This window comes from Elephantulus edwardii, unplaced genomic scaffold, assembly GCF_000299155.1.
Source record: "Elephantulus edwardii isolate Elephantulus edwardi_28Jun2011 unplaced genomic scaffold, EleEdw1.0 scaffold00026, whole genome shotgun sequence".
Classification (NCBI taxonomy): Eukaryota; Metazoa; Chordata; class Mammalia; order Macroscelidea; family Macroscelididae; genus Elephantulus; species Elephantulus edwardii.
Window position 1 is genome coordinate 16,997,231 of NW_006399776.1, and position 21,166 is coordinate 17,018,396.

A 21,166-nucleotide genomic window follows, 5' to 3' on the forward strand; every position below is an offset into this window, starting at 1 on the left:
ATGCAGGTAATGATGAAATATAACCTTTTGGAAATAGAAGAATAGAAGGTGATAGAAAGTAATTGTTCATAAATCATTCACTGGCGTTCCTGTGGGCCAGGAGTAAGTCACATTCATAAATCACACTTGGTGTAATGATAGTGTCTATCATCCTGCCGTCACCTCCTTCCCGAGGCCCCCTCACACCGCCGAGTGAGGCAGTGTCCAGACACACTCACGCCCAAAATGCACAGCAGAGGCCACGGGCCTGTCAACTAGAGACTTCTGGAGGTGGTGGCAAGTTGGCAGAAAAATAAGCATTTCATGAAATCTGAACAGACATCTCCTCCACCTTTAGCACGCTGGCCTTGGGGCGAGGAGGGAAGAGCTTTCTCCACAGGGTGATGAGGCTGACAGGCACAGCCCAAGGAACTGAGGAGATCTGCTTCTCTTCAAAGCAGAAAGCAGGGGCAGAAACCCACCCTGCACCCAGGAGGAGTCTATGTGAGGTCAACATGAAAAGCTTCCTTTGACTCATTTCCTGTTTCTAACAATATCGTATCAATGCACTGACCTCCCAAATTGGAACTATTTGAAAATGTATTCCAAATTATCTCATAGTCCCTGGACAGCTTCCTCCAGGTGCTCTGGCCACCCAAGAGAGAGGGGGGGAAAAACCCTAAAAGATAGCCATCGTGATTTCACAAGTAAGATGTAACCACCACCTAATATCTACCACGGATCAGCACAAGGCCCAGCCAGGACTGCATCTTATCCTACAACCACTGACTTCAAGTTAGAGGAAACTCAATGAGGTCCACTAGATTGTACAGGGATGTCTCCAGGAGATGTGTTTCAAAAGACCAGGCCGAGTTATTGCTGGTATGCTCACAAGGTGTGCTGCCCCTAAATCCAGACCCACCCTAACCACTAATCCACACAACAGGAGCCCAGTGAGGCTTGAGCTGGGTTTCCTACTCCCCGTCTGACATTTCATCGAGATGGACACCCCTAGGGAGGCAAACCTGGCAGCACCTAAATTTCCCCTGACCTTTAAGAGGGAATAACATTGTTTTTTAAATAACATTTGTAAGGTATTGTGTATTTAAAGAACAGGAATCAAGAAGGTTAAAAAAAGGCCTTAAGGATAAAGCAGGACATATGTTCATGCCTTCTCTTAGCCATGAACATAGAACACTAAGTGCTCTCAGCAACACCAGCATGGCCACTTTGTTTTTCCGAGTTTGGAAAAATTCCTCTCAGACACACTAGGAATTTGTGCTCCTGAATTTTAACACATGGAGAGGTCACGTCAATACAAACTGGGAATCTCACCCTTCCCACAACTCCCTGCTGGCTATTTGCAAAGCTCTGCTGTGTTGTGTTACTAACTCCTTCTATCAGCCTATGAAAGTGAGAGCTTCAGCTCTTGTGATTCCCACATCGCTCTCTGACTTCCCTACAAAAGTAACACTGAGCAATACTGGGGATGACCTAAAGTGTCCAGGCTTCTTTGGTCCTCTTTTCTGTCACAAGCAAGCTCTCTGCAAAGTAAATTATAAACAAGGTAAAGTTATAAAACCACACAAAAAATAGGTCACCCAACTGACGTCTCTGTTATAACTTCTACCACAAAAGATCTCGTCCCACTTGTCCAAGGCCAGCTAACACTCTATCACCTGAATGTGCCTTTCCAGACAACTCGAACCACAGAGACTGTCCCCTTGCTCAGAGCTGGCATATAACACCACTCTTTTTTAGTAGATGGTTTTTGTGGGTTGCTGGGGTTTGTTTTTTTTTAAGAGGTTTACTGTTTTGTCTCCTAAAAGGTTAAAGCCAAATGCCTTATGCATAAAGTTAGCTAATGTGTTGCTGCTAGGAGGTACCAGTCCTTAGAAAAGGATATCATACTAGGGAGGCAGAGGCAAAAAAAGAGGAAGCCTTCCAACGAGATGGAATGACACAGAGGATGGCAGCAATCATGAGGATGGCGTAGGGTTAGGGTACAGTTTGATACTTAGTTCAGACTTGCTATGAGTTGCAGATGACGCAAAAGCACCTAATAGCCACAAAAGTGACTTGCTTTTACTACCAAAACATGAATTTTAAAACAAGTAGGGCAGGGTTTAGACCGTTGCTCAGAGGGTCGCTGTAAGTCATGGTTGGATGGCACCGAACAACAGCAACATAATCTGAACAATGGGCATAAATTAGCTTTTGACATTATATTCATATAGCTTCTGGCTTCATTTTTGTAACCAAATCTGTACAATTCCTCCTTCATTGTTTCCAACTTTTCAATTCCAATCACAAATCATTAACACATCTTGATCGTGTTTATGGTCAATTTCAGACTGCAAAATTTAGTGAAAATCCTCAATGTCATTAGAGAAGCTGGTCTCCATGAAGAATGTGGAATCAGGATTGAAGGAAGACACCTCAACAATCTGTTATGAAGATGACACAACCTTACTTGCTAAAAGTGAGGAGGTCTTGAAGTGCTTGCTGCAGAAGATCAATATGGATTGCATCTCAGTATTAAGGAAAAAAATTCTCACCACTGGACCAATAGGCAACATCATGATGCTGTTGTTGTTGTTAGGTGCCACAGAGTCAAGTACGACCCAGAGGGCTCCTATGAACAACAGACCTGAACCCTGTCCTATCCCATGCTATCCTCACGCTTCCTGACACGATAGAGGCCACTGTGGCAGTCATCATGTCAATCCACTTGGTCAAAGGACTTCTCCTTCACTGACTCTCCACCTTTCCGAGGAACAGCCTCTCCTAGCAACATGCCTGAAGTATGTGAGGTGAAGCTTTATCATCTTTGCCTCCAAAGAGAACTCTGGCTGCACTTTTCCCAAGACACATTTGTTTGTTCTTTTAGCCATCCATGAATGTTCTGTACTCTTCTCCAACACCACAACTCAAAGACACCAATTCTTCTGTCATCTTTACTTATTGTCCAGCTCTCAAGATGCACAGCAAGTGATCCGAAAAACTATGTCCTGACCAGATGCACCTTCTTCAAACTGATAACATTACTCCTCAATAATTTGGAGAGGTCCCTAACTGCAGACTTTTCCAGTGCAATACACCTTTTGATTTCCTAAGTGCTGGTACCAAGGGTGTTAATTATGGATCCAAGAAAGATGAAGTTGCTGACAGTTTCAATCTTTTCTCCATCTATCATGATGTTGCCTATTAGTTTAGTCGTAAGAATCTTTGTTTTCTTGATGTTGAGATGCAATTCATACCAAAGGCTATATTCTTTGATCTTCTACAACAAGTGCTTAAAGTCTTCCTCACTTTTAGCAAGCAATGTTGTGTCATCTGCATAATACTGCATAATATTGATGAGTCTTCTGATTTTGATGTCATATTCTTCTTCACAGAGTCCAGCTTCTAAAATAATTTGCTCAGCATATAGACTGAATAGGTATGGAGAGAAAATCCAACCCTGGCACTCCCTCCTTATTTGTAAACCATGTGTATCCCCTTGCTGTGTTTGCACAACAGCCTCCTGGTCTAGGTATATCATGATGTTGTTGTTGTTGTTGTTATGTGCCGTCGAGTTGTTTGCGACTCACAGCGACCCTATGTACAACAGCCCTAAACCCTGCTCTATCCTGTGCCAATTGCATTGCCTCTGACATACTCATCCCGATTACCCCAGTCACTGAATCAATCCACCTCATAGAGGGTCTTCCCCTCCTATGCTGTCCCTCTACTCTACCCAGCATGATGTCCCTCTCCAAAGACCTGTCTCTCCTTGCAACATGTCCAAAGTATGTCAGACGAAGCCCCAGAATCCTTGCCTGGTTGAGACCTCTCTAGGATGAATCTGTTTGTTTTCTTGGCAGTCCATGGTACATTCAATACTCTTCTCCAGCACCACAGCTCAAAGGCATCAATTCTCCTTCTGTCATGATAGATGGAGAAAATAGTGACATTGTCAATTATTTCATCTTACTTGGATCCACAATCAGCATCCTTTGAACCAGCAATTAGGAGATAAGGAGAAGTATTGCGTTAGAAAAACCTGCTGTCAAGACCTCTTCAAATTACTGAGGAGTAATGCTGTCTACTTGAAGATGAAGGTGGCCTGATTCACCCCCTGATCTTTTCAATTAGTTGCTATGCATCTGCAAGCTAAACCATGAATAAGGATAACAGAAAATGAATTGGTGCCTTTGAGCTGCAGTGTTAGAGAAGAGTACTGAGTATCCCATGAGCTGTCAAAATGTCTTGGGGAAAGCGCACCCAGAATGTTCTGTGGACACAAAGATGCTTAAGTTTTGTCTCGCATACTAAAGCCATGTTGTTAGGAGAATCTGTTTCTTGGAAAAGGGCACAGTGCTTGGAAAGGTGGCGGGGAGACAAAGAGACAACATGGAATGACACCGATGCAGCAGCGGGCTCACGTATGCTACAAATGATGAGGACAGCACAAGATAGGACAGGGTTCAATCTGTTGTTCACAGGGTAGCTACGAATCATACTTGACTCAATGGCATCTAACTGACAATTCACAGAGGTGTTTGTGGTTTTTTGTAAAATTATGGGTTGTTTTGAGCCCCTTTACTGATGTAGTCAGCCTTGATGGTCACTCTCAACTGGAGTAGGTAACATGGCTAATAGGAACCAGAGACCATCCACTGGAGTGCTATTATGAGTCAGTGTGCAGAGAACGGAGGGGCACCCCGATGCTTCTCTCCTCTAAACTCTGAAGCTGAGAGATAGCAACCAGTATGACCACTCAAGGAAGGAAAGTCTCTGCACTCACATACTGTCAATATGCACAGAGCCCTGTGTAGGTGCTGAGAGTGTGTCATCTTCCAGGTTGCTCTCTGGCCAAGAAGCTGGTGAGCTCTGGTATAGACCCTGGTGAGGAGAGAACTGCTGGAAGCTTCACTGTGCAGCTAAAAAGAGGAACCTTTAATCACTCTGACAGCTTTCTCCGGAGTCCCAGCACTCACTGTCAGCATTTGTATGGGGCCCAGGGGCCATGTTTACACCTTACAGTAAAAGTACAAGAATCACTCGGGGAGATTTCCAAGGCAGATTCTCGGGCTTCTCTCAGAAGGGGACCTGAGAATTTGCAACTTGAAAAATCAGGCATTCAAGGAAGACTGCCAATCACTAGTTCCTCAAGGAATGTCTATTGAATAGAAGTCATGTCAACAAAAATCTTTTTTTTTTTTACCCCAACGATATTATCCTCCCTATTAAGAGAACAGTTCAAAAGTAATATATTATAGGGTTCTATGATTATCTTAAGAGTCCAGAATGAAGGTTGCAAAGTGGAGTATACTCGGGGTGGTGCAGGGGACAGGGAGGTTGTTTGTAGGGGGATTATATACCAATGAAGGAATTTTTCTTTCACTCTTCAAACAGAAGAGTGAACTGGGGTGGGGGATGGGCAGGGAGAAAAGTGCAACAATGAATGAAAATAAAAATCTCTGTAAATGTTCATTAAAATTAATAATAATGAAACACTTAAAAAAAGAGAGTCCTTTTCATAAACCATCCCCCCCTCCACTGTTTAAAGGAATGGCATGAAAATCCTTGCTTAAATGAATTGTGCTGTTTAAAAAATTCCACCCTTGGATCTAATGGACCAACTTCCCAGGCTGCATCCTCTTCATCCTGTGTGGCTACCACAAAGGAAGGATCTGCAAAGCCAGGAAGAGAGACGACCTCCTGGAATTCCCTGAGGACTTCAAATGGACTCCAACACCAGGGTCCCATTCCCTTTATGTTATATGAGGTTTCTGAATTCACTTAAAGACTTCTGTAATAATATCTCTAGTTTCCCAATTATAAGAATTACCTAAAGCTTTAGGAAGAATAAGGATTTCTGCATGTAACACCATAAACTGTGGCAAAAATATCGTCTCACCTCTCAATGGAGCTGTTACAGAGCAGTGAGAGGGAAAGCCGTGGGGCACAGTAATGCACTCAGAACCATGACACCACATCTCCATCTTGAAATGGTTTTTTTTTTTATGTAATTCACACAAATGGCTAACAACAAAGGTGAACTCCAGATTCCAGCATCTGAACCATTTTGTGGTGATCTTGTAATGTGTCATCAAGTTGTCTGCAAGTCACAGCGACTCCGTGTTCATTAGCTCTGAACCCTGCCCTGCCCTGATCCAATCTCATCATCTTAATCCCATTTCTCCAGTCACTGAGTCAATCCATCTCATCCTGAATCATATTGGTGTACTGAATATGTTCTAAACAATTTAGGTAATCAAGAACACACTACATGCATCGTAAGATTCTATTCCCTGTGACCTCAGCAATAAAGTAAAAGGTGTTAGACATTAGCCTTGAGAGGAAGCCAATCAACAGTCAAGAAACACTGTCATTTTACCTGTTTGGGACATGAAGCTTCACCATCCCATTCTTTCTCCTCAGCAAACCGGAACTGTGAGAAGGAATCCCCTAAGAGTAGAAAAACAAAATGTATCCTGTTACATAAAGACCATAAAAATCTTGGTACTCTAAATTTTCTTGCATCCAAAAGCAAAAGAACCATTTCTGAAGATCTAAATTCGCCAAATTCTGTGATTATTATTCAAAGGAAGGTCTCGGTTTCCACACTTTTTCACATAAGTAATCTTTATATGGATGGTATTAAAAATATTTTTAGCAATTGAATCGTGGTCTCATTCAATGCTCCTAAGCCACCATCTAAGAAGTATGTGCTTTTTTAAAGTTTTGTTTTATTAATGAACATTTACAGATATTTTGGATTATTAGTATGTGCTTTTTGAGAAATAACTGTATAGTAAAAACCAGCAGAAAAAACTGTTTGCCCTTATCTGGCACATTTTCATCTACCTCTTAAGAGTATACAAAAAACCTTTATTAAGAGGTGGTAAACAAAGCAAGAAAGAAAAGCAAGGAGAAGAAATTGAAGGGCTGTAGGTTCTAGATTGATCCACAATATAACCAATGTAAAATATTTCCTCCAGAGGTTGCTATTGTTCTGCGCTATCAAGATGCCTGCGACTCATAGCAACCCTATGTACAATAGCTCTGAAGCCTGTCCCATCCTGAGCCAGTCTCACTGACTCCAACACACCTACCCACATTGCCCTAGTCACTGTATCAATCCATCTCATCCGAGATCTTCCTCTCCTGTGCTGTTCCTCCACCCTTCTAAGCATGATGTCCTTCTCCAAGGATCAGTCCCTCCTAGACACATACCCAAGAGGTTACCAACCTCTACCATCATTCAGACATTACCTAGTACTGTAAAGTAAAAATTGAAGCTCAAATAATATATGCACTAGACCAATTTAATGTTGCACTGATTTGCGCTATTGGAATATGGGAATACAGTCATGTAAAATCACTACATACATACTTCCCAGTCTAATCATTAGTCCTTTTTCAATTATTTTACTCTGTAATGTCCATCTCTCTACCCATTCATACCTTATTTACTTTCCATCTCAGAAACAGGGCCACTCCCTTTTGTAATAGCTATCAGGTCATGTAACCATAGATTATAAAAATTATTTAAGAGCACAAATCAATAACATGGCTATTTCTGTGCCAACCAATTAATTCCAACTCATACTATAGAGTAGAATTGTCCCACCAGGTTTTCCAAAGCTGTACTCTTTATGAAAACGGACTGTCACACCTGCCACATCTTTCCCACACAGAGCAGCTAGTGGATTTAAACTGCCAATCTTCTGGTTAGCAACCCAGTGCTAAACCACCGCAACACCAGGCTCCTCACACAGTTGCTAGCACTGATGAAAAAACTTTAGTACAGCAGTGTAAAGTATAACACGGATATTTACTGTTTTATAAAATTGGCATATTCCATCCAAAGAGAAAATAATAATAATAGTGTTAAAGCAACTTCATGCCTCACACAAAAACAATTATCATACAGCTCAAAGATTTAGATGATTTAAAAAAAAAGGGATTTAGATTATTTTTTTAAAAATCATAAAATTATTACAAGAAAACAAGGCTAAAGTTCTTCAAAATCTTGGTTAAAGAGGGCATACATTAAAAACCACAAAAGTTTTGGAACCTACAAATGAAAGTTTTCTATATAAAAAAATTATAAGCAAAGCTGACACACTAATAGGAAATATTGGCAACACATATTACAAAGCTAAATCCAAAGAATTTCTCCAAATTTACTGAAATAAAACAACCTAAAAAATGAGAAAGGAGATAGTCATAAATAGAAGTAACTCTCTCTCACACACAAACACATGTATTGTTATTATGTGCCACTGAATTAGAACTCACAGCTGACCTAATAGGTTTCACAGACTGTAAATTACTTGAAAGGAAATTTCCCATCTCTCTCCCAGCTAGTGATTATATACATTTATAATATTATTTGCTTATTATATACATATAAACATGTATATATACATATATACATGCAAATAAACAAAACATGGATAAATACTAGTTTTTTAAGACTTCTAGTGGAATGAAAACTATTCAGAATAGCAAATTTGTCTTTTTAAGAGTCAAAAAATATGGAGATCCCCAAGCATGAACAATAAATCAAGTATGCTGAAGTGTGGTAGACATTATTGAGAATAAGGTCAGGAATGAAAGAAAGTAAAGGGATAAGTGAAGTCCAGGTAATGGGCACCAGGATTCTGGCCCTGAGCTGGACTAGGGTCCCACAAGAAAGAAGGAAGAAGATATCAGGCCTACTGGCAACGGGGAGACCACCATGGAGAAGATAAAACTTCATCTTCCCACTGCTCACATATACCACCAGCCAAGCAAACCTCCATCTGAATGTGTAATAAATACGTGAATCCCAGGCACAAACCTCCCCTCATGGAGAGCAGACCAACATCATCTCGAACCATGTGAGTAGGTAAGAGTCTCCAAGTTCAATAAAGCCATTTTTAATTCAGCATTGAAGAAGTGGGCTCATGTAGAGGAGGTTGGGACTAGCATATGTCTTTTCCCAACAAAACAGCAACCCTTCACAAAAAAACTAAGCCGGCTGATGTCACCAGGGAGCACTAGTACACACTCTGTCATTCTAGTAGACACCTGAGTTCCTGCCCTACAGTACCACTCTATAGCTAACTACTATGAGTGCCAGTCTAGCAAGCATTATAGTGTGATCAAAGATACAATAAAAGCAGCAGAGAGCCTCTAAATCACAGAGTATCCCTGATTTAAAGAGAGTCAGGAATTCAGAAATTCAGGGCAAAGGGTCAAAGACTCCCTCCACCAAGATATAACAAGAAAAGACAACAACTCAATGGCTCCATCTATAGGCTAACTGCTCACCATCATAATGACAATCGCCATGGCACCCTGAGCTAGAGGACCCACACATTCTACTAGAGAAAAGTTCAGTTTTATCTCTGATAAAATGTCAGAGTAAAAATCAGCATAAAAGACAAGGGCACTATATAATGCTTAAAAAGCCAATGGAACAAGTTGATACAACCTAAGAAAATATCTAAATTATTAATATGATGAAGATGATGTTCTTAGTGTTGACCTGGAACTGACTCATTAGCTGACCTTCCAAAGGGTTTTCAGAGGCAGTAAATGACATGAGAGGAGATTGCCTATCCTTCTGTCATGGAAGAGCTGGTGGATTTGAATCCTGTGTCTTTGGAATTGCAGTGCAGCTTCTTACTGCCAGATCACCAGAACTCTCTATTTATATGATAGAACTGCAAAATACACAAAAGTTAACAAACTTGTTGAAAGAAACAGCCAACACTATAAATGAGGAGACTTCAACAACCACTGTCACTGAACGGCAGGATGATCAGAAAGAAACTCAACAAAGATGCAGAAGAGGAAAATTATACAGTTAACTAACTCGACCTCATAGGCCTGTACAGAGTACTCTACCCAGCAAAAGCTCAATCTACATTCTTCTCCAGCGTGCATGGAACATTCTTCAGAACTAACATATGTTAGGAAGCAAAACAAGCCTCAATAAATTAAAAAACACTGAAATACTACAAAGCATATTCCTATACTGCAATGCTATAAAATTAGAAATCAACAAAAATGAGGTTAAATTAGGAGGGGAAATCATGTCGAAGATAAATGTCATCTTTCTTGTTCATCTGTGGGTAATAGAAGGGGAAAAAATGAAATTAAAAGTTTCTTGAAACAAGAATAAAAACACAACACACCAAAAGCTCTGGGATACAGCAAAGGCACTACTCAAAAGTCAGTTCATAACAAAAAAGAAAACCCAACAAAAAGGGAAGAATCAACAACCTACTCCAACACCTTCAACAAAAAGTACAGCAAGCAAATTCTACACCCTCTAAAGAAATGGAAATTCTAAAGATACAGGTAGAAATAGAAAATAGAAAAAGTATGTAAACTATCAACAATTTCAGGAATTGTTTTGTTGAAAAAGTCAATAAAACTGGCAAATACTGGGGGGAAAAACAATAAAAAAAGTTTTTAAAAAAAATTGACAAACTCTGGTAAATCTAGCAAAGGAGAAGAAAAAAAAGATACAAATAACAAGAAAAAGAAATCAAATCGTCAACATAAAACAAAACCAACCAAAATAAAAAAGATAACAAGTAAATATTATGAAAAGCCACATTGTATTCCATCATGCTCGAACCAACTCATAGGTGACCCTCTGACAGATTTTCAGACACTGTAAATTGCATAAGAGGATCACTCATCTCCTGATCGAGTCTCTGCAACGGGAAACTGCTGCTTTGGCCTCAAAAACAGCTGAGGTGCTTGGCTGAGTCTCCTGCTCACTCTGCTGGTCATCCACTCCTATATGTATCAGAGAAGAAGCAGAGATTACTGTGTGGTGGTGCTCCGCTCTATGGGCCTATGGAAGAGGACTCAGGCACAGAGATGGGGGTGCAGCACCTTCCACAACAACCACTTGCCAACCCCAAAAGGTAGACAGTTCAAATCCACTGGCTGCTCTGCAGGACAATGATGGGAATGCACCCCCCCCCCCATCTGAGTGTGCACCTACTCTTTGGGTTGGCAGCACAATTCTTTACCACAAGGCTACCAGAGGTATGCTCCTACAAATTTGAAAACCTAGAGGAAATGGACAAATTCTTAAAAACTAACACCCTACCCAAAGTAACACAGAAGTATAGCACTTGAGCAGAGCCATCACAAAAGGAGAAACTGAGTAGTGCTCGACTCAACGGCAATCAACAACAACATATTGTTATGTATGCCCTCAAGTAGATGACAACTCATAGCAACCCTATGAACAATAGCTCTAAACCCTGCTCTATCTTGAGCCAACAGGTGGCGATTGTGAGAGACAGTTCACTCTCTCTGACACACGTGCTCCCATTATAGCCATTGTTCTATCCAAGGTCTTCCTCTCCTGCATTGACCCTCCACCCTTCCATGCACGGTGTCCTTCTCTAAGAATTAATCCCTCCTGGCAACATGAAAAGTATGTGAGACAGAGCTTCAAAATATTTGCCTCCAAAGGACCAACCAAGTTTCACTTTCTCCAGGGCAGGCAAATATGATTATGACTTAACATTGACCATCAGTAGGGAAAATGCGTGTCTTTAGTTGTTCTTGTACAGTGTTGAGTGAGAACCAACCGATAATTGACCCTGCTGTGGGATTTCGGAGGCAGTAATTGTATGGGAGGAGACTGTCCATTTTCTCCTCTGTAGCAGGTGGTGGATTTAAACCTGGTGTCCTTAAATTGGCAGTGCAATTTCTTACCAGTAAGCCACCAGAACTTCCAATGTAGTTGTTGTTGCTGGTTGTTGTTAGGTTCTGTAGAGTCGAGTTTGACTCACAGTGACTCTATGAACAGACCTGAATCCTGGGCTATCCTTTGTCACCCTCATCATTTCTAATATACTTGAACACATTGCTGCAGTCTCTATAAGGGTCTTCTTCTCTTTCCAAGCATGATATCCCTCTCCAAGGAACAGCCTCTCCTAGCAACATGCCCACAGTATTAGACATGTAGCTTTGCCATCCTAGAATCTAGGGACCACTCTGGCTGTTCTTTTTCCAAGTTTTTATATGTCTGTTCTATTGACAATATCCATGGGATATTCAGTAGTCCTCTCCAACATCACAATTCAAAGTCATCAATTCTTCTGTGAACCTTATTCAATGTCCAGCTCTCAGATGCATACCACATGATTGAAAAGGATATGGCCTGGATCAGATGCACCTTAGTCCCCAAACTCCAAATCACTCTTCAGTATTTTGGAGAGGTCTCTGATTCAGACTTAGTAGACTTCTAATAATCAATTAATGGCTATAAGTATGAGTATGCTTATGATTATTATTATGATGATGATGATTAGAGCTCAGCATCAAGAAGACAAAGATTCTCACTGCTGGGCCAACTGGCAGCACCATGATAGATGGAGAAGAGACTGAGGTTTTTAAAGGTACAGCTTGCTAGGCTCCACAATCAACACTCTTGGCACCAGAACTCAGGAAATCAAAAGACAAAGGTAAATCTGCTTCCAGAGTACTGAGAAGCAACAATGTCAGTCTAGAGACTAAGGTGTGCCTAATTTAGGCCATAGTCTTCACAAGTACTTGCTATGAATCAAAGAGTTGGACAGTGACTAAGGATGACAAAAGAAGAATTGATGTCTCTGAGTTGTGGTGCTGGAGAAGGGTCTTGAACATACCACAGACTGTCAAGAAAACAAATAGGTCTGTCGTGAAGAGGGTGAAACCAAGTTTCTCCTTGGAGGCTAGGATTTTGAAGCTCTGTCTCACATACTTTGGGCATGTGACCAGGAGGGACCAATCGTTGGAGAAGGACAACATACTGGGATGAGATGGATTGATACAGTAACTAGGGCAATGGGGGTAGGTGTGTCAGAATCAGTGAGCTTGGCTCAGGACAGGAGAGGCTTTAGAACTGTTATACATAGGGTTGCTATGATTTGCAGGTAACTCGACAGCACATAACAACATTTATAAAACTAAGTAATTCTGTATACACTGACAGAGATTCTTTGTGCGTTATTGCTGGTAACCAAAATGTCAAGGAACTCCTATGATTCAAATTCACCAACTGTTCTACAGCCTCAGAAACCCTGCAGTGAACTGAACTGAGTTGTATTTACAGACACAAAAAGATTCCCATAATCTCAGCTTTACCTGAAAAAAGAAAACCCACATCCAGTTTCAGCACAGAATATTGCATTAATATATGCAAAAAAGTCTAGACAATTATATACCTATTTTAAGAATTATTCTCTCTCAGAAAGTGAGACTTCAGCGACTTTTGCACTCTGCATAACGTATTTTCCAGTCCAAGTTTCTTTTATAAATAAGAGATAAATATTCTTTTTTGAACTTAACTAGAGGAAAATATAGAAATCTAGAGGGGAAAACCTGAAGTTTCATGAGAACAGGGACCTTCTCACAACACATTTCAGACAAGAAAGAACACCCACAGTTCAGAAGCGAGAATGCTAGCTATCATTCACTCTCGCCTTCACTATGTACAACTATGATGAGTTCTAATTCTAGGCAGCCAAGCAGTCTGACCAAAGCCACAGAGTGGATTAACAGCGGAACACCAAGACCTCTTGGCTCCCAGCACGTCTCTGTATGCCTTCAACTAGCAAAGCTCTTTCAGCTACTTTCACTAGGCCCCTCAGCTGTCTTTCCATTCATTCTCCAGAACAAAAATAATTGCTCAATATGTATTTTATGACACGTGATATATAAACATTTGCTATATTGACAGTGTGTGAAGATACCAAAATCTAAACTAAAATAAAAAAACAAAACAAAAAAAAAACAACAACACACAAATATAGAAGGACAGATTATTTAGATGACAAAAGAACGCCTCGTCTTAGAAAAGGAGTCACTACCCCAGCATTTCTTCACATAGACAATACCAGAATAATATCTGTGTTTTATTGACTATGCAGAGGCATTTAACTGTATCTATCACAATATACTATGACTAACCTTGAGAAGAATGTGAATCCTAGAACATTTAATTGTGCTCATATGAAATATGGCTTCGACTAAGAAGCTGTTGTCTGACTAGAACAAGAGAACACTGCATGGTTTAAAATCAAGAAGAGAATGCATCAGCATAGTATCATTTCTCCATTCCTATACAGACTGCTGTATGGTAAGCAAATAATTTATGAAGCTGGACTCTATAATGAAGAATGTGGTATTAGGATCGGAGGAAGACTCATCAACAATCTACATCTTGCAGAAGATAGAACTCTGCTTGCTAAAAGCAGAGAGGACCAGAAGTGCTTGCTTCAGAAGATCACAGACTACAGCTTTCAATATGGATTATATCTCAACATCAAGGAAACAAAGTTAAGGACCTTTGTTTTCTTGATGGACCAATAGGCAGCATTATGATAGATGGAGAAAAGATTGGAACTGTCAATGACATCATCTTACTTGGACAATCAACAACCTTGGTACTAGCAGTCAGGAGATAAGGCAACATATTGCTTTGGGCAAGAACACTGTCCACTGTCAGGGACCTCTCCAAAATACTTAAGTTTGAAGACTAAAGTAAGCCAGATTCAGCCCATGGAATCACTTTCTATGCATCTGAGAGTTGAGCAATGAATGACAGAAGAAGAATTGATCCTTTCGAGTTGTGTGTTGAAGAAGAGAACTGACTATCCCATGGACTGCCAAAAGAATGAACAGGTATGTCCTGGAAAAGGTGCAACTGTCACTGCACTTGGTGGCAGTGATGGCAAAGCTTCATCTTTCATGTCTGGACATGTTGGTAGGAGAGGCTACTCCCTGGAAAATGGTATCATGCTTGGAAAGACAGGAAGACACACGAGACAGATTGACAGAATGCCTGCAGCAAGGATTCAAATGTATTAGAAATGGTGAGAATGGCACAGGTTAGGCTAGGGTTCAGTTATGTTGTTCTCAGAGTCACCGAGTCATACTAGACTCAACGGCACCTAACACCAACAATACTACCTACTAAAGTAGGAGCCTTTTTCTAGAACTCTAAAATATTCCAATAATGACAGTGTCAGTAAAATAAAGAGTCAGTTCTACAACTCCATCACTGTTTTAATAGGCTGGATCCTCACTCTACCTAACTTCTCAAATTAGGCTAACACAAGTGTTATGGTCAGTGGTAAAGTGGACACTGGACTTACTGGAATTCTACAGGACCAATATGCTTTCTAAAAGCTTGCCATTTACTCATGGGTAATACAGCTTGAATATTAAATTTATCCTTTCAGCCCATGAGTTAACAGGACATTCATTCCAGCAAAACTTCTTAAACTAGACATACAGACTGCCAGTGGATGTCAGAATGGGATTACCATCATGATCCAGGCACAGAGAATGATTTTCCTGAGTTTCAATTTTACAGACAGAGTACCCAGTTACCTCAATAAGCTAATACTGGCAGTTCCCAGAACGGCTATATTTCCCATCTCTCCATCCTCCATAAAGATGGCCCAGCTCATTGTGGCACATCCTACAGAAAACCAGCTCTCAAAGAGTAGACGAAATGCTAATTCCAGAAGAAAACTTCCTTCTCAGTAACATTTTCCTAGCTCACCTTCCTCATGCCTTTGGAATGGATTAGCAATCAGGCCCCCAAAAAACGGAACTTTAGAGGCTGCCAAAGACTGCCAAGTCTACAGCCTCAGCACAGAATGACCATGTCCAAATAGTTACCACAATGGCTGTCAGAGAAAATGCAATGCCCCCCCCGTCTCTATGGCTATACTCATCTATGAGAAATACTATTTGGAAGATCAAGGTACAACCTACATCCACAGGTTGACACAAACCAACCCACAGGAAATTCACAACTCAGCCTTTTAAAACAAAACACAGTCAAAGCTGTTGCTGACACACAGGAGCCCTATATAATACAGAGTATGCTGTCCTACAAAGCTGTGATCTTTATGTAAGCAGACTGCCTCATAGCTTTCTCCCAGGAAGTGGCTGGTGGGCTCAAACTGCCAGTCCTGTGATTAACATACTAGTGCTTTATCCATTACGCTACCAGGACTCCCATTAGCAAGCTCAATCTTCAGCTTCCACAGATGACCTTTCTAGATGCAGATGCCATGAACTTCCATAGTTACCATAAAACAGCACAACAGCTAACTCTATGAGAAAGGCCATACAAGTTGCTCCAGTAATTAAAAAAAATAAAATGTACTGCATTGGAACATGGATCTCTGGATTGGAAATGATGATATTGTTAATACTTCTAGCCGTAAGCTTAAAAGATTACAATGTTCAAAATTATTTGTTATACATTGGCTTAAATTTTCCCCTCTTTTAACAGCTGGGATCTAGAGGGAAGAGAAAAGACCAAAGAATGGCCAAAATTATTTGGGCAGCTATTGCTGCCAGTTTAGGGCCTGTGTCAGGAAAAGGAAGTCTTACTCATATACAGTGCCACCCAAAGGTAATAAAGGAGGTCAGAATTGCTTCCACTGTGGAAAGCTGGGCCACTTCAGTAGACAGTGTCACAGACGAGAGCCACAGATAGGCAAGGGAGTAGAGAGGAAGCTCCCACTCACTTGCTTTAAGTGTGGCTCTGAAGGACACTTGGCCAAGGTGGCCCACATCAGGTCCTCGTGGCAGACAGGACTGACAGGCCCCAGCTCCCAGCTGGAAACAAAGGAGGACTCTTCAACGATTTAGATCCTCCCAGAAGAGTTGTGGGTGAGCATTAACATTACTGGTAAGTATATTTGTTTTCTCCTGGACACAGAGCCTACTAATTGGTCCTAAAACCCTTCTGAGGTCCCAACTCTTCTATTTCTTAGTTGCTGGAATGGACGTAAAACCTCATAAGCAGTTCCTTACTTTACCTCTACCTTGCATGTGAACTTCCGAGTTGTAAAACAACCCAGTGGTAGATGGAATTTGCTCCAGGACTTAAGAAGCATAAATGACATAGCTGAGCCTCTACATCTTGTGGTTTCTAACCTCTACACTATAATAGACAAAGTGCTAGTCTATAGGCCTTTTATTGTAAGAACCACCTTCCCTCTGTAACTTGATTTGTGCCACTACTAGAACCTCTACTCGGAATATTATTGCTTTTTAATTTTTGATTCATGTACTTTTAACTTGTTAAATTTGTGTCTTCTAGGTTGTAACACCTCCATGATACATCTTCAAGGATATGAACATGTATGGCTAAGCACAATTGATAACAGTGCATCTAAATTCCAAAATCAATCTCCATAATAGTCTATGTGTTTCCTACTGCCAAAGGGGCCCTTTAGAGTAGTGAGAGAAGATCTTCACCCTGAAACCCACAGGGTCCCTTTTCAGCAGGAAGTAGCTAAGAGAATACGCCATCCCCTTTTCCTTATGAATCAGGGAGAAGTCTCAGGGAGGAGTGATAGGGAATGGTAAAGGACACACTGACAAAGGAGATTAATCAGAACTGGCTTCGACAAGCACTGTGGCAACTGGACAATTAAAACAGACATGGGGGGGGGGAAGAAGAACGAACTGAGGAGGCGGGTAGAGAAAACAGTGCAACAATGAATGAATGAAAACCCAAAATCTCTGTAAATGTTCATTAAAACGAATAAAATTTAATAATAAAAAAAATGTTACCTTGAGTCAAGAAAGCAAGGGAGTGAAGAAAATTTTGCCTCTTGCTCAAGGGCTTATATTCACTTTCTCACTAGGTATCATGCACCCAAAGCCCCTGATTATTAAACATCCACACTGAGCAGTTAGGCTGTGTCTTTTTTCCTAATGCCCTAAAAACCTGTTTCCCCATCTGTATGGACTTTGTTAAACAAAAAGCCAAATACATCTATATGCCATGAAAGGATTCTAGCCTTTATGGGAGAAGGATGATGCTGACATTCTAGAATTTATAATCTAGCTATTTTCTCTAAATGTTTTTGTTATATGCCATCGAGTTACTTGTGACTCATAGTGACCCTATGTACAACAGCCCTATACCCTGCTCTATCCTGTGCCAATCTTGACTGTTTCTGACACACCTACCCCATTACCTCAGTCACTGAATCAATCCATCTCATCAAGGGTCTTCCTCTCCTGCGCTGTCCCTCTATCCTCCGAAGTATGATTTCTCTCTCAAGAACTGGTTCCTCCTTGCAACATGTCCAAAGTATGTCAGACAAAGCTTCAGAATCCTTGCCTCTGAGGAGCAACTTAGTTCCTCCCTCTCTAGGTCAAACCTGTTCTCCTAGCCATCCATGGTATCTTCAGTGCTCTTCTCCAGCATCAGAGCTCAGAGGCATCAATTCTTCTATCATACCTAGTCATTGTCCAGCTTTCTGACATATAGCAAGTAAATGCAAAGATCAAGGTCTAGACCTGACACATTTTAGTCTCCTGACTGACATTGTTGCTCTTCAGTTCTTTGGAAAGGTCTCTGACAACAGACTTGCCCAATGCAATTCGTCTTTTAATTTCCTGGCTGCTGGTACCAAAAGTGTTGACTGTGGACATATTAATAATATTAGTATATATAATAACATAATAATATTAACAATCTCAATCTCTTCATCATCTATCACAATACTGCCAATTGGTGAAAATCTTTGTTTTCTTGATGTTGAGCTGAAATCCCTATTTGAGGCTGTAGTCCTTGACTTTCTGCAGCAAGTGCACAGATGAACTGTGGGAGGATATCAAGAATATCATCCAGAAGGAATGCAGGGGGTCACTACAAAGACAGGAGGAAGAAAAGACCAAGATGGATGTCAGAAGAGACTCTAAATATTGCACTAAAGTGCTGAGAAGCAAAAGCAAAGGGAAGAAATCAAGATACTAAAGAGCTGAGCAGAAGATTTCAAAGGGCAGGCAGGAAGACAAAGTAAAGTATTACAATGAAATGTATGAAGAGTTGGAGTCAGAAAATCAAAGGGCCGGAACTCACTCAGTATTTCTTGAGATGAAGGAACTGAAGAACAAATTCAAACCTCGAGCTGCAATACTTAAGGATGCTTTGGGCAGAATATTAAATGATCCAGGAATAATTAAAAGAAGATGGAAAGAGTATACAGAGTCATTGTATCCAAAGGAATTGGCAGGCACAGAAGAATTTCATGAAACAATGTATGAGCAAGAGCCTGTGGTGATGAAAGAAGTTCAAGCTGCTCTGAAAGAACTGGCAAAATTTTCTCCAAATAGTTGCTGAATATTCGGTGTTAAACATGCACAACTGCAGACAATAAAATTTTCAGATTTATAATTTTCAGAAAAAGGCACAGAACTCCAAATGAATGATTCAACAAGATTCTTCAGACAGACACTGAGGTCCTAAGATCTTAAAACTGACCTGGAGGAAAGTATCAGTTAGGACTTTGTTTGGAAGAACATAGCAAAGAATTTAAAAACAGTGACTTAAACAGATAAAAAGTTCTATCTCTGTGACCAAAATGAAGCGGAGTTAGGCAGTGAAGGGCTGGTAGGGTGACAGGCTTAGCCTTGTGGGAGGAGACCCTAACCTCCACATGATCCCAGAGGACAACCAGAATTGCAGCTATACCATTAAAATTCCAAACAACAAGACAGAAGAAACATTGACGAAAAGGAGACAAAGGGCTTAGGCCAACTGCCTGAAATAAAGGTTTCTTAGAAGTTACTACAGAAAACTTATTTCTTTTTGAACCAGATCTAAATCATATGGTTTAAGCAAACAACATAGCACACAGGGTAATCCTATTCCCACGTGGCCTTGCACCTAGCTAGGAATCAGGGGGATTCTATTTCTAAGGAGAAATGGATACTATGAGGGGACAGAGAGAACAATCAGTCTCTAATACAAGTTACCAGACAGCCCTACATAAGCATTAGTTACAAAGAAGCAGTACCTACAATGACCAGGTTCACTAAATTACAATTTTTCTTCAACTAGTTCCAGGAATATGTGTAAAATCCAAACTCCTCATATCATAAAAAAGATTAATTTTAGAGAATATATGCCTTTCAATATTTTTCTTTATTCTGAGATAAAGTATTGGGTAAAAGTCTAGAATTCCTAGTATAATGCCAGATTTTTTTCCCCCAAAAAAACAACAATGACTTTAAGGACAACAATTTATTTATTAATTTATTCATTCTTTCACAGTATATGTCGAATACTATTGTTGCTGTGGTGGTGGTGGTGGTGGTGGTGTACTGTATAGTCAGAGCTGACACATAGCTGACCCTATGATGGGTTTTCAGAGGCAGTTAACCGCACGGGAAGAGACTGTTCATCCTTCTCCAGTGGAGCGGCTGGTGGCCTTGAACGGCATGCTTAGGAATTGAAGTGCAGCTTCTTGCCACTAGGCCACCAGAGCTCCCTACTAGATGCTAATATGAACACAAAAGACACACCCTGTTTTCCCTGCTTTCAGAAAGACCCTAATTTTCACAACCCAGTAGTTAAGACATCATTGAGACTCTGAAGGGCATTTGAATAAGGATTAGGCATTAGCTAATATTAAGCAATTGTGAATTTTTTTAGGTGACATGAGCATAACACTTACCTTTAAGATTAAATAAAGCACACACTTACAGTGAAAATGAGACAAAACATGCTATTCATGTTTATGCATGAAATTTGTTTTGACATTTTCAAAAAGGAGAGTAGGGAGAGAGAGAGAGAGAGAGAGAACATAGTATGCATTTAGGAGTAGGGCAATTAATGCAATAATATAGTAAATATGTTGATAATAAAGTTGGATGATAAATACATAAGGCCTTATTCTATTTTTTCTACCTTTTAATTTATTTGAAAATTTTTATAATTAAAAGTTATTATTTCAGAGTATTAAGCTCCTGATATATTCAGGATATGACAATAGGTATCAATGTAAAAAAATGGAATACTGGTTTAAAAAAAATCCAAAGACTCTGGGTTAGTGTGTCAGATAAGTTATAACTATGATGGATACTACAATCATTCTGGAAGATGATGGTACCCAAGAGGACAACTAAATCAGGAATCAAAGCCCTTAATAAATGTCAGTAGCAATAAGAAGGGTTATCTAGTTGGGCAGCAGAACCCTAAGGAAGTACATGGCTTTAAACAAAAGAAGGCAGCTAAAGTTCAGAGATGTCATGAATAGCTGCCAAAGACAGTGTGATTCACTAGAAACTGTGACATATGTTGTTGTTGTTGTTGTTATGTGCCGTCGAGTCGCCTGCGACTCATAGCGACCCTATGTACAACAGCCCT

General features: G+C 40.4%; 1 protein-coding gene across 1 annotated transcript in view; it reads right to left on the reverse strand.

The window, feature by feature from the left end:
* The window catches only part of AVEN (apoptosis, caspase activation inhibitor), a 167,782-nt gene that overhangs the window by 4,123 nt on the left and 142,493 nt on the right, over positions 1 to 21,166 (reverse strand). Inside the window, exon 3 of the mRNA XM_006883232.1 lies at positions 6,365 to 6,435. Within this exon, the coding sequence (XP_006883294.1) occupies positions 6,365 to 6,435 (71 nt within the window). The remainder of the gene's footprint in view (positions 1 to 6,364; positions 6,436 to 21,166) is intronic.